Genomic DNA, 14,996 nt, shown 5'->3' on the forward strand with positions numbered 1-14,996 from the left:
CCAAATTATTGTATTCTTAGTTCACTACTTTAGTAAACATAGCTGATGTTATTTTTTTTTTTTACTTGACAGCTATCATTTTATTTAATCCCCAAATTTAAAGTATTTCCTCTGCTTTACTGATGAGTCATCTAAGACTCAGTGAGGCTGCTGGCTTGCCAGACAGTCTATAGCTAAGAGTGTAGCACCACGAGTGTTCAAACTCAGGTCTGTGTTGTCTGGAGCACTGATCACACCAAGTGAGGGACTCTCATTCAGGGATTAGAAAATGAAGAACTAAAACTAAATGAGTAAATAACAACAACAGCAATGCTTCAGTGTCCTCAAACAATGTCACATATGCTGTGGGTAGGCAGTTCAGCTATCTTCAAGAGAAGCTATCTGAGTAAATGGCACTTTAAAATAAATTGTGAATGGTGCTTTGAACTTTACAACTGATCTTTAAAGGAAGTACTTTACAAAATGGACCGTGTTAAGATTAGCTTGTGTTCTTTTGTTTAATCAACTGGTCAAAGACTTCAAAATTTCAGTTAGACAAGAGAAGTCCAAGAGTCCTATTGTATATTCTGGAAACTACAACCAATAACATATTATGTATTCAAAAAGTGCTAAGAGGACATTTTAAGTGGTCTCACTGGGTAGTGGGGGGACATAATGTGTATGCATATGTTAAGTAGCCTGATTGAGCTACACCGTGATGCATCCAAACACCAAAATGGCATAGGAAGGGCTAAGATGGCAGAATGTTGGCGTAGCATAGCTGAGGCCCTGAGTTCCAACCATAGCTCTGAAACAAAACAGAACACCAATGTCATACTGTGTACGCATTGTATGCATAAGATGCATACAATTTTTTTTATGTGTGTGGGTGTTTTGATTGCATGTATGTCTATACACCATGTGTGTGCCTGGTGCCTATTTAGGCCAGAAGATGGTATTGATCTCTTGGAACTGGAATTACAGATATTGGGAGCCATTCTGTGGGTGCTAGGATTTGAACCCAGGTCCTCTAGAAGAGCGCCCAATGTCATTAAACACTGAGTTGTCTTTCCAGCTCCATGTATACATTTTTAACCATGAACTTGAAAAATAATTTTAATAGACAGTTTCCTGAACTTACCCCTTCCCTGATTCTCACAAAGCAACTTCACAAAGTCTGTTTTAACAAAAGTCTCCAAGATAAATTTTAACAAAAACTCATGTTTGAGAGCCTCTGCTGTTAGAGGTTCTATGAATTACCACATTACCACTAGCTGCTGTGGCATGGCACCTTGGGTAAAAGCAAATTTTTTTGTCCATGACCTTGATGTTTTTGCCTCTAAAATGGAGTTGACAATAGCAGATTTCTTACATGTGTGTGTTGAGGATCAATTAAGTCAATGTTGTGTTGTTATTGTAATGATTCTTGGTATGTTAATTAATTTGCTTCTTTTTAATTAACAGGAAATAATTCCACACAAAAAGGCTGACTGAGTGATTATTATTTATTTGTGTGTGTCTACATGTTGGTGCATATGTGAGGTGTGTGTGTGTGTGTGTGTGTGAGTGTGTGTTTGTATATGTATGCTCGGGTGTATATATGTGTGAGTCAGTCTACATGCATGTGTTCACATGTGCATACAGAGACCAGAAGTCAACCTGAGGTATCATTCCTTAGGCACTGTGGGGGAGCCTTTGAATAGGACCTGGTGCTTGCCACTTAGGCTACCTGATCTGTGTGTCCCTGCCTTCCCAGTGTGCCAACACACCCAGCTTTTTACATAGGTCTTGGGGATCAAACTCATGACCTCATGCTTGCGTGGCAAGCACTTTCCCGGCTGAGCTTAGCTATCTCCACAGTCCTGATTATTTCTTATTAATACAGACTAATAGCTTAAGTAGCTGTAATAAAACTTTTCAGGGAACCAGATGATCCTCTAACTAGCCTGTTCTAGATAAAGAAAATTGCTTTATTAAAAAAAAACTCCATACAAGTTTACCTAAGGACATACAGGACAGATGAACAAAGAAATTGAGCTGCAATCCAGAATTGCTACTAAGTAACCAATTACTTTTGATCTTTGTAATATTTATAGGCACTAATAACCGTACATGTGTACCAGAAATGATAGGAATATTTAAAGCTATGGTGATTATTTGCTTAGCTATAAAATGTGTTCTCTGATAAAATATGCTATCTTACTTGACATTGCATCAACTTATTTAATAACATGCATTTGTTTCTGCCAAAGGCAGTGTTTCAGATAATTATAGAGGATTAACCAGAGTCACTAAAACTCTCATTTCTCATTCATTGATGCCAACTAGAATGTGTTGAAAGATTATTTAATATTTAATATCAAATTATTATTTTAGTAAAATCAACAGTTACTCCTTAACCAGCTTTGTACCCAAATAATGACACAGAGAGATCAGGATCTATTTAATTAGCCTATAGCACAATGCTGCACAACAATTACTCCATCTTAAACCTCCGTGCTAGTGTAGTTTCTTCCCATTCTGATTTCCTACTTTATAATTCCTTTTAAATCATCTCCTAGGCCCTTTCTCTTGATGTTTTCCAGTCTTCTCCTGGTGGTCCCATCCTCTCCTTCCTCCTCTTGCTCCTCCCCTCAATGGATCAGGATGTCCCACCCTATTCTCTGTTATTGCTCAGCATTGGCTAGTTTGTTTTTACTGACAACACAGAGAACAAATGGTGACATGTTTACACCAACTTGAGACTGGAGATGGATTGATCCAGAGAGTGGGGTGGAGAAACCAGCATTTGAACGAAGAAGTGTAAACTGTACACAGTCAACAAGAACATTATGTCAACAAGAATGGAAAGCTGTCTGTACAGTTTTGCTTATTTGTCATACAAAGCTTCCAAAATATATATTCGTTCTAAAGCTTCCCAAAGAACTACTGTTTAAAAATGGCTTTTTAATTTTTCTAAAAATTTCTTCTGAATTGTAATAACTCTAAGACATTTTCTTAGTGGATGCAAGTGTGAGTTTATGTTAAGTCGTATTATAACCACTTCACAGTTATTCAGACATATATGAACAAGTTCTGTGAATGTTCAAGAAATATATATATATTTCTCTATTAGCCATGTGGACATTCTAATGGGTTGAGTTGTGACCTCCAAAAGATGTCTGCTAAAACCTATAACTATGGCCGTATCAGGACTGAAGGTTTTTGTAGACAGAATTAAGGTAAGCCTGCAAGATGAACTCATTATGAGCAAGTGGCTCCTAAGGATCAATGCCTACATGGGAAAGACCCAAGGGAAGAAGGCCATGAGATCATGGAGCAGAGATGGGAGTTACTGCCCTAACCCAAGATCTCCATGAGACATGAGAGGCTATAAGGAATAAACCAGGATCCTTCCTGGACCTTCTGGAGACCTGGATCCTTGCCAACATTCTTAGTGGTGCTAGGGTGTGACGGGCCTGTGACAGGCCTGTACAAACCCTGGCCTTGTATCATCCACACACATTCTGCTACAGAGTGACACTCCCTGCCAGGCCTGCCAACTTTTAGATTTTAGACTTCTGACCTCCAAAATTAACTGTGAGAGAAGACATTTCTGCTGTGTTAAAAGTCACAAGACCTGGGATGATGTGAGCAGTCACAGAGCTAATTCTGGAATACATATGATGTGAATGACATGTGGTTTTTAAAAACGATCATGCAATGTAATGAGTTTTGTTAGAGCATTTTAATATGTATTTTGCCATTTATTTACTTGTTCTCATTTGTGCCCCTTTCTCGTGCCCCTTTTTTATTTATCCCATTCCTTTGCCCTTCTGCTTTTATGCAAATGACAAATTTGTGATTCATTTAAATGGTGGTTATTACAGATGAGAACTTTTTAGAAACTCAAAGATAGAACATTTGTCATTAAAACCCGAGGGGGTGGTGGTGGCTTATATACCTGTTAAACCATCCATCTTCATAAAAATCACTGTTTTTGCTTTGTCTTTCCTACTGTAGATGTGGCTGGTGGCTACTCCTACTCCATGCTCGATGCCATCAGAAGAGCAGTGATGGTTTCCAATATCCTCTTAATTAATAAGGTGAATGAGAAAAGCCTCACCCTCAAAGAAGTCTTCAGACTAGCCACTCTTGGAGGAAGCCAAGGTAATGACCGGTTTCTTCCTTTCTCATGCCATGTACTGCCATGCCAATCTGTGTCTTTGGCTACAACACAAAGGTGCACCATAGTGAGCTAAGGCAAATCCTATAGTCATGACTCATATGTGTCATATAATACACCCAAAGCACAACCATGTGGCAAAGCAGTCATTCTTTCAGTGAATTCACTCTTTGGTGGATAATGTTTAATACACTACTGTCATATTAATTATTTTAATAAATATTTACCCTAGCCATATGCATGAGTTAAGACAATTCCTTCTTCCATCTTGTCAAGTGCTTTCTTTTCTTAAGTGATAATGCTATCAGAAGAGACTGCCAAGGTAGTTGAATTCTTTCCAGGGGACAGCATGGTGAACACCCTGGACGTGCGCTACCGTTCACTCCTCCCAACCATTGTTGCTAATTTCACTTTACAGAAAAGGAACCTGAGTAACACACGGCTGCCAGGATGCAGTGTGCCATGTTGTGAATCCAGAGAGCACTAATGCAGAGTGAAGGCTCTAACCTCATTAGGCTGTCCTCCACATAAATCCCTGCCTCGACCAGGCACTGATTGTGCAAACTTCTTTAAATGGAGAAAGGTGTAACAGTGTAGTTGACTGACAGATGAATGTTGTTCACCATCTCTCTCTAGTTCTCATGTGTGACCATGACAGAAATCATCACTTTGGGTTTGTTCTAGAAGTATGGTGTAATGAAAATAGCTTTGAATCACTCACAGCTCCAGGGCAATTAAAATATATACACACACTGATATATGTGGGTGTATGATGATGCCACAAGTCAGACATGGAAAGCCAGCAATATCATCTTTGCGTGTTCTAGAATATGATGTTTAGCAAAAGAACATTTCAAGGGAGAGAAATCATAGTTACATCCTTCGTACTTTGCTAAGCCTTCTATTTCATTTCTGAATTTCTTAAGTACGGCCCCTCCCACACAGCACCATTATATATCTTATATACTTTAGCTCCGTGATCTGATAGCCATCCAGGGATGAAAACAGGTTGAGCAGAAGTGGAGTTTTTCATCCCAGACTCTGGGTTTTGCTCTACTAAGTTGCTGTTTCTGATCAAGCTGCTGTGGGAACTTGCCAAGTCATCCCACCTGGGAGTTAGCTTCTAAATTAATGTTGTTGGGCCACTGGCTACTTTAAAGGAAGTTTCCTCTTCTTGGTTATGCCTGTGGTATAGCCTGAGTGAAACAGGCTGAAGACATCCCTGTTGAAAGTCTGACACTTCCCAGTTCTGCCACAACCTCTACATCCACTTCCTGTTAGCCATCTCCACACAGCCAGCATTCCATTCCAAAAGTAAGAAGTGCATTTTCCTGAAACCATTTGAATTGCTGACCAGCATGGTTGGATCTATGGAAAGATGGTGGTCTAAATCTATTTGTAAGTTCACTGATTCTTCGTTAGCTCATTTCTGAGCCTTCCATATTCTGATGAATAGTTTAGCCTCCTACCTGTGTCAGCTGCTCTGGCCTACTAAGCACACACTTTCATGTTGAATGCATCATTAAAAACTCACACTGTAAGCTGGGCAGTGCTGGTGCACACCTTTTCCCCAACACTCAAGAGGCAAAGGCAGGTGGATCTCTGAGTTGGAGGCCAGTCTGGTCTAAAAATTGAGTTCCAGGTCAGCCAGGGCTACACAGAGAAACCCTATCTCAAAAAACAAAACAAGAAGGTTCATGGCGTGGTGCTCCTTTATCAAGGACAAAAGGGAGCACGTAAGTGGTAAAGGAGCAAAGTACCAGTGTTTTGGCTCACACCAGGATCTCCCAGAAGTCAGCTGGCTGCTTTTAACAGTTATTATTTCCCCACTTCTCTCTGGCGATGAGATGTCTTTAGGTTAAAAAGCCTTTTCTTTTCTGAGAGTGAAAAGGAGTTGCCATTTAAGTACTGTTCTACACCAGAAAAGAAAAATCTATCCAATATTTCCAGAGCATAAAATACCCTGGCAGTGACAGGATGCACAATATGAGTAAATGCTGGAATACACAATACAGGCGTGAACTATGACCTCAAGGCATGTTTACTTGAATACAGGCTTTAAGGAGCTGCCAATCAAATAGTGTCATTGGCGACAAAGCCCGGTACCAGCAGTTCTTTAATAAATTATACCAATGAGACGTGTTTTGTAGCACCCCATCACCATAGACATGAGTTACAGGTGTAAGATGGGAGAGGTGTAAAGTCAGTAGACATTATTGGCCTGTGCCCTATTTTAGGGAACCATTTTTCTTGGGCAACCAGAAAACCTTTGAAGTTACAGAGTGACTTCTTGTCAAAAATCACTGGGACTTTTTTGAGTTACAGAATCTCTGGACTTTGAAAAGGGACTTTCCTTTTTCTATTCAAAGGATTTAAACTAAAGAACTAATGATGGAAATGCCTGTAATGAAAACTTTGTAGGTTTTTTTTTAATTTGATGTTTTATTCACTGAAATGAAAATAAATATCACCAACTCTTTCATGGAACAAAAAAAAGGCAAAGCTAGGAGTGTTGGGGTTGAAGGGGAGGGATGAGGTAGGTTTGTGTCAAGCGTGCTGCTTTGAGGGTTTGGGGGTGTGCACTACCAGCTGAGGTCAGGGCATCACCAGGATTATGACAGTAGTGATGGGCAGAGCTGTCCGCATTTCCGTTCTCCACTTTCTAGACAGAGGCCTCATGAACTGTTGGAATGGGAGGACGTTTCTGCTCCACTGTTAAGACACTAATTTTGGAGGCTCTAGTTATGTGTTGGCAGAGTCCGTCCCGGCAAACAAGGCTATCAGAATGTTGTGAAGCTTTTCTGACTGCTTTTCACTCTCTTCCATTTGTAGCCTTGGGGCTGGATGGTGAGATTGGAAACTTTGAAGTTGGCAAGGAGTTTGATGCCCTCTTGATCAATCCCAAAGCTTCGGACTCCCCCATAGATCTGTTTTATGGGGAATTTATTGGTGATATTTCTGAGGTAAGTAAAAAATATGTAAACACAATGCCTTTGTAAAGGGGCGGGGGGAAGCAGATTTTGAACCAGTTAGTAAGATGTATTCATTTATTTTGTGAGAAATGAATCCATCGGGGGCCTTTGTTGTTATTGTTTGTCTTGTTGTTGCTGTTGTTTTTAAATCTTTTTAGCTTAGGATTTTTGTTCTTGGTTTTGGTTTTTAGACAAGGTCTGACTATGTGACCAGATTATTTGAAGTTTGTCCCATTTGTTACTTCAGGGGGAAGCAAAGTATTCCTGTCAGGTTCAAAACTGGGAATCCCTATAAGTTTTATTAACCAGAACAAAGCATACAGATCTAAGTTTTCTATGATACAAGAAGTCATAAAGGAAGCAAGATTCCAATAAACCCGAGTGCTCCTCTGCTGGGTGTGATGGAGAAAGGAGAGCTGTGGGGAACTGGGCCTGGTACAAGGATATTAAATCGGAGGCCTTGGCAAGACCTGTTTGCTCAAGTGCAAGACAAGGAATGATCCTGGGACAGGGAGGTTTCTCATCCGCGTGGTCCCATGAGCCAGAGGAGCACCATAGGGTTTGATCTGAGGAAAGGCCAGAAGATCTCCCTGAGTTTTATGACCTGCCTTGGGAGAGAAGGAAAGTGTCAGAATGTTCTTCCTGCTCTTGGTTTTAGGAGAGTGTGTCCTATATTGTCAGTGCTTTCCTATTTGTTCATTCTTTTGCTCTGTTATTAGAGTGACATTCTGAGAAATACGTTTTGTCTCATTCATTTAGTCATTTTTCCTCTGCAGTATACCTTTTGACCTATTTGCATAGTTTTTGTATTGATTCTTTGACTTATGTACTACTTTGCTTCTAACCGTTTCAAGGCTGTCTGTCAAGAATATTCCAGGGTATGGTAGTGCATGTCTTTAATCCTAGAAGTGAGGATACAAAGGCAGGCAGATCTCCTTAAGTTCAAGACCAGCTTGCTCTACATAGCAAGTTTCAGGACTGTGTAGAGAGACCTTGTCTCAAAACCAAGGAAGAAAAGAAGGAAGGAAGGAAGAAAGGAAGGAAGTTCCAGTAATGGGTAAACACTTCTTAGTAGCGATTAGACTGTGATTTCTGTTTGTTTGCTTGCTTTGGGCTTAGGTTTTCATTTGTTAAAAGACCCGTCTTTATTAAAATGCAAATTTTGTCATGAAGAAATAAATTTCAATTTCTGGACTTTGCTAACAGCATTTCCCCCATAATTTTCATTTCTAAACATACAAAATACTATTTCTTACCACCTTTGTTTTTCATTTTAGGCTGTTATCCAGAAGTTCCTCTATCTAGGTAAGTAGATTTGTGTTTCCCAGATCAATACAGTCGTTTTCTTGGTCAAGGCTCTCTGTCTGTGGTACACTACATTAAACTCTTCTGCATGTTAATTTGTTAATTCATTAAAAAACAAAAAACAGTTCTCAGCACTGAGCTTGCATACTATGGCACAATGCCTAATGATTCCAAACACATATAAATCTCAAGCTAGGGAATAGAGGGGAAGGAAGCTTCATGTCAAGTCCTCTGATGTTCCTTCTGTGCCCCACAACCTCCTTATCCTGGAACAGGAATGAACTCTCGTTAAGAGTTCAATTCCTGGAGACCTATGGTAATTGGATAAGGAGAGTCTGCTCCACCTCCCTTCCTATTGCGTGAGCTCAGGGCTGGATGAAGTTGAGCTTCAAGAGGGCACGTTCCGCAGACAGCTCACCGCAATATGCTGAGCATGGTTCTGGGAGTAAAGATAGCTATACTTTTCCACCTAGGACTGGAGATGTCAGCCAGCCCCTTGAGCAGAAAGGGTGGATGGAGAAAGGGGCTTATTGATCTTCATGTGATTTCCTCCTCAGACACAGAATGGAGACACCGCCCCCCCATCCTCAATGAGCTATGTTGTTTTCTTTGATCAAGTCATCCCCAAAAGATTACAAATAATCTGGAAGAAAAACATTTTTTTTTGCTTGACTTTCTTCTTTTAAAAGTGCATTTTTAAAAAATCTCTTTCAAAAGAAATCAAAGCAGTTACTGCCCCAAAAGCATGGTACAAATGATTCATTGTGGGTTTTTTTTTTCCTTTCAGGAGATGATCGAAATATTGAGGAGGTTTATGTGGGTGGAAAGCAGGTGGTTCCGTTCTCCAGTTCAGTGTAAGACCCTTGGACATCCATGATGTTCTCCTGGGATGACATGGTTCTGCAATCTTCCTTGTGCCCAGGTGCTGGTTAGAAAGTATATTTAAAAAAAAAAAAAGTACCGTGTTCCTTGGATGACTTCTGTTCCCATGTCTACTTACAGTGCTCACTTGGTAAATTGTGCAAAGGAAGTGTACTGTTGCTCAACTCTGGTCTGGAGCATTTATAATTTCATGACAGTGCCTCCTTGTGGGCTGTTTAGATTTGTGTTAAGCTCACACGGAAGGCCTTGTTAGCAGCTGGCACTGTGTTTCTAATACTGAAGTAAAACCTTTCCATAGGGAAATACAGAGGGAGGAGATAACCCTGTGTAACCGGCTAGAGGTTCTGAGCTAACAACAGTGAAAATTAGGAAACTCAGTATGGACCAATGAGCAGATTTTTAGGAGAGGGCGCAAGCTAGACTGTGAAAAGATGTTGGGAAATCATTGACTGTGCCTGGAAATTAAATGCCGAGAACTCCCTTGTAAAACGAGAATGTACTGGATTTGAAAACATGCTTCTAGGTTGCCTCTGTGTATGAAAATTTGCACTTCGTGGATTTGCATTTCAGAGTTCTGTTGTTCTGCTTTGCGTTCTTCAGGGATGAATGTCGGAGCCCGAGTGCCACATACTTTTCAAATATAGCTCTGCGCTTCAAAGTGCTTGACGGAATTTGAGTATTAAAGATGTAAAGTCTCTTAGGGATAGTATTCATATAGCCACATGGCATAAGTAGTGGTGGTTTTTGTTTTTTGCCTTTTGTTTGTGTGTGTGTGTGTGTGTGTGTGTGTGTGCGTGTGCTCTTCAGAGTCACCTGGATTCCTAGCTCTGTGGCGTTACAATTGCTTCTATTTTATTAGATGAGAAACAAGCCCCATGTACACTGCTGTGTACCCTGGAGTCTTCAAAAGTCCAGGAAGTAATCTGCTCCCCAAAACTGTTAACGCCAACAGGAGAGGGCTCTTTTTGGTGCCGGATCGACCCAGTACAGTGTGTCACTATTACAGTAAAGTTCATCCTCCCGTCAATGTGCTAGAATTTCAAAGCCAAGTTTAAGTCCCTTAAAGAGCTATGGCTAAGGCTCTGTGAGGTCTGTGTATTGAAAGTACTCTGTTTTTCTAATTTATCACATTGTCACTTTAATTCCTTAAGATTTTTCTGGCATTAAAATCTTAGGATAATGAAAATGATATAGAAATTCCATTTAATGTTTATATTAGTAAGGCTTACCTACCTGTACTGGACATGAAGAGATATTAAACAAAAGAAGGCATTTTTAGCTTTCCTAATATAGTGTCCCTTCTTAGAATTAAAAACAGATTATAACTACATGACAAATCCTTAGGAAACATTGGTGTGAATTCTACTTAAATACTATATTTTTCTCACTTTATTCCATGTCCCTATAAACAAAAACAGGGAGCAAGCATATCATTTCATTTCCAGGGTTTAGATGTTTCCACATTATCTTACAACAGAAAAACCTTAGGCAATAGTGAATTCCATATTTTCAAATCAAGAATACACAGGTCCCCTACTGTCCTGGGAACATCAGTTTCACATAGCATTGCTAACTCTGCAGTATGTGTCTGGATCCATTTTCCTGCTAGAAGCACTTTTAGGTCTGGTTGTGTATACATTACATCTAAAGATGGCACACCTTTTTGTTCTTACTTAGCTTTATTATTAGCTTTTTTTAAAGACAGAGTTTGTTTTGTGGCATCGAAGTGAATAAATTCAACTCCCAACCACAGTCAGGATGTTTAGTGTTTCTAGCATCTCAGCCACATCAAAATGATCCCCCAGTCCCCTCTGAGGTGGGCAAGTGTTTTCTGCTGTTGTCTTTTGACTCTTGTCAGAAGAATTTAGTTTTAAGGCATCCAACCTGAGGGAGGCAGCTGAGGATCTTCTGTGGGTGGTGGAGAGCGCTCTGCCAGCCAGCAGCTGCTGTTAGCCTTTGCAGATCCTACACTAGTCTTCCTTACGGGTGTGCATTTTGATGTTGAACATCAGCTTTTATTTAAACTTAAGATTCACGCACAGTAATGTAAATAAGTGTAATCCTGGAAGCAAGAATGAGGGTCATATAACACCATCCTGTCAAGCATCCAGAGTAGTCCTCATAGTGTGCTGTGAGCAGAAGAACGTCTGATAAAAACAGTGTGTTGGAGAGTTGACACGTACTTTGATCTCCCTGCATCCCTTATTACTTACATGTTTTAGTTTCCCAAGTGAAGTGTTCGTGACTTTTACTAATGCTTGTTAGAGTGCCCCACACATAGGGCCAGATGTCTTGCACTTTGAAACGTTACCTTTGCCTAATGTAGGTTGACTTTCCTAATTACAGTCAGGCACCACTCCAAGCACGTCCAGTTGTCACTTTATGTTTATGATTTGCTCTCTTTAGAAGAAAGGAAGCGAGAAACAGTGGGGGGGGGGGAGCAGAGAGGGGGACGGGATTAAAACATTATCCCTTTCTTCTACTCTATACCTTTTGTCTCATTTCTCTAGAATTTTTGATGGACTTCATTGTAAAAGGTTAAAAAGCATTAAAAAAAATTATCGTGCACATTATATTTACAAAATATTCTTGCAACCAAAACACAATCATAGACTAATCAAACTGAATTTTATTTTCAAAAATTAGGGGGCAGGCATTGAAGATAAGAGGTTAGGACCTGACAGGTAGTCCTAATCTACTGGACCAAAGAGGCTGGACTCCTCTTGTATTATTATCTTAGCTAGTTCTTTAGTTGCTCTGTCAATGACTTTAGAATCCAACAAGGTATCCACCTTCAAGCCAGGAAGAGGCCTTTCCAAGTTAATTTTGTGAACATTGAATCTCTTCCTCAGTGAGAAATTTTCAAAGTGAAGAAAAGGAAATGGAAGGAAACCCCTTCTTTGCTTAGCTGACTTTGAAGCATGCCCTTGAATATCCCTGTTGGCAAACGCTCTGACATCTTACAGGGAAAACATAATGATTGTGAGATGCAGCAATGTGTCTGGAATCTTCACTCTCTAGCAGATTGTTCCTATTTTTAAGCTTTTTCACTTCAGAAGCAGACATACGGAAAGTCTTGAAGGCATGCTGGAAAGTACATTGTATCAGTTCCACCGTGTGTGTGTGTGTGTGTGTGTGTGTGTGTGTAGCCTGGTGGACATCTTTTAAAGTTGCTGCTGCTAGGATCTTCAGATGTCTGTAAAGAGTTATCTTAACTATTAGCAGGAAGAATGAGAAGGATATCATGGGCAGTGACTTGAAATAAGTTTTGAATTACAGGGGCTCTATGATTTTTTATGATTTTCTTTTAAGACCAAAAGGAGATGTTTGTAATTTCTAACCTACAAGCTGCTGCAGGTACGACTTTGCACATCACACTTTATAATGTCTCCAGGGAAGGCATGAAAACATTTCTAAAGACCTGGGAAGAAGCAGACAGGTGAAAAGTCCAAATTTGGTGAAATGCAAAAGCCAAATGAGTCAATGATGACATTAAATGTAAGTTCCAAGCAGGCATTTACGAGGTTACCTGAGTAACGGATCATCATTAACTTCTGTTATTTGGCAGTGACTTATCTGTCTGATTCTTACCCAAAGAGCCCAGCAGAGAGCATTCCTTATGTTATTGTTAACCTCTTGATTGCTGTTTTTAGGAATAGATACATATATGTGTATGTAGTCAAGGGACATCCTTCCCTTGAGTAACTGTATGATTTGCTTATTGTTAATGTACTGAGTGAGCTCCTTGTGCATCAGGAATAAAAATAAATGAGACTCTGTGCTTACCTTGGTGTCCGTTGTTTTTGCTGTTTGCTTTTCTTCCAAGGTCTATCAGTATGACAAGTAAGAATGACACATTTTTCTTTTTTTTTTTAATAACAGATTTAAAAAGTGACTATAATATCTAGCTGTAGGTCAACATACACCTTCCATCATGTTATACTTACTGTACATGGCTTTTGAAATGACACTAGTGTGATAGTTTTTCTAGACTGTCGGGTTGTTTGGGTTGATTAGGGGATTGGTACAAACATGTTCTAGTTGTGTCTGTGAGGAAGTGTGAGAGGTGATTAGATCACTCAGGCTTCAACCTAGTGAACAGTCTAATGTACTAATGGATTCAAAATGCAGCTAGAGTATCGGGAGGAACTGTTGTAGGTGTGGCTTGGTGGGGGGATGTAGATTGCTAGAGACATGTTATTGGGATCAGTTCTTGCCTTGGCCTCTTTCTGTCATTTTCCCACTCAGCTTCTTGTCTGCCACGATGTAAAATGGATTGAACCCTCTGGGACTGTGAGCAAAATTAGCCACAGTATTTAATTGTTTGTTTCACTAACATAGCTATCATCATTCTCATCCCTTCAGAGTCAGATCACTATGCCTTTGGTTTTAGCATAGTTGACTTTTCTTCTTATTTAAAACATATTTGTTTTTTCATTTATGTGTATGTGCAAGTGCCTTCTGTGTGTATCACATGTGTGCAGGTGCTTGTGAAGGCCAGAAGAAAATGCCATGTCTACTGGAGTTGGAGATATAGGTGGTTGTGAGCTTCCTGATGTGGGCTCTAGGAACTAGACCCAGGTCCTCTGTAAGTGTTCTCAGCTGCTGAGCCATCTCTCCAGCCTCCCCCCCCACCTCCGTGTTTTTAAAGTTATAACCCAGAGCAAGAAATACACGTCACATCCATAATCAGTTCATTGGGATGTAGGAAAGACACATCTAAGATGAAGCTCTTAGCTACAAGTACCTGCGCTTCAAAAACCCAGGAGCTCTCAAATATATTGTAAAGCCTTAGAAGAAGCAAGCACAAAAGGAAATCTGAAACCATAGAAGGAAAAAAATTGGAGTTGACATTAATGAGCTAGCAACAATAACAAAAGATCAATACAGAGGAACAGTTAAAGATTTGATTCTTTGAAAAAGAAAAGGGAGAGAAAAGGAAAAGGCCAAGCCCTTAGCCAAGCCAATTAAAAGAAGAACAGTTAAATTAATAAAAATTAGAATTGGAATTGAGATATTGCAGCAGACACCACTGGAAAAAAAGAGAGTCATTAAAGATTATCTTAAAAACATACAGTCCGACAAACTGAAAAAGAATCTAGAAGAAAAACACAAATTTCTTCCTCCCCCCCCAAAGGATTTATTTATTGTGTATGCAATGTTCTTCCTGCATATGTGCCTGCTCGTGAAAAGAAGGTACCAAATCTCATTATAGGTAGTTATGAGCCACCATGTTGTTGCTGGGAATTGAACTCAGAACCTTTGGATGAACAGACTGTTCTCTTAACCTCTGAGGCATCTCTCCAGCCCTTCTTTGTTTATTTGTTTGTTTTTCAAGATAAAATTGTAATAGCCCTTGGCTTTCTTGGACTCACTTTGTAGACTGTACTGGTCTACCCAAACTCACAGAGATCTGGCTATCTCTGCCTCCCAAGTGCTGGGATTAAAGCCATGTGCTACTGTACCCGGTGAAATACACAAATTTCTAAACACATATACTTACCAGTTGAACCAAGAATACATACTCAATGTAAACAAACAGTTGCTAAAAACAAGAGTGAGCAAGAAGTCTCTCATCAGGCAAAGCCCAGGACTAGGAAAATTGACAGATGAATTTGACCACACTTTTAAAGAACTATGACACAGTGCTCTGCAAACTATCCTATGAAATAGAAATGGAAGAAACAAAACCT

The 14,996-nt window shown here is 39.9% G+C and overlaps 1 protein-coding gene across 2 annotated transcripts in view; it reads left to right on the forward strand.

The window, feature by feature from the left end:
* GDA (guanine deaminase) overlaps positions 1-13,088 on the forward strand; it is a 79,088-nt gene extending 66,000 nt beyond the window's left edge. For both annotated transcript variants that reach the window (XM_084771750.1, XM_084771751.1), the window contains exons 11-14: positions 3,982-4,128; positions 6,977-7,107; positions 8,394-8,421; positions 9,209-13,088. In XM_084771750.1, the coding sequence (XP_084627876.1) occupies positions 3,982-4,128; positions 6,977-7,107; positions 8,394-8,421; positions 9,209-9,279 (377 nt within the window). In that variant the 3' untranslated portion in view covers positions 9,280-13,088. The remainder of the gene's footprint in view (positions 1-3,981; positions 4,129-6,976; positions 7,108-8,393; positions 8,422-9,208) is intronic.
* The last annotated feature ends 1,908 nt before the right edge of the window (positions 13,089-14,996 follow it).

The sequence above is a fragment of the Acomys minous genome, assembly GCF_964271855.1.
Source record: "Acomys minous genome assembly, chromosome: 2".
Classification (NCBI taxonomy): Eukaryota; Metazoa; Chordata; class Mammalia; order Rodentia; family Muridae; genus Acomys; species Acomys minous.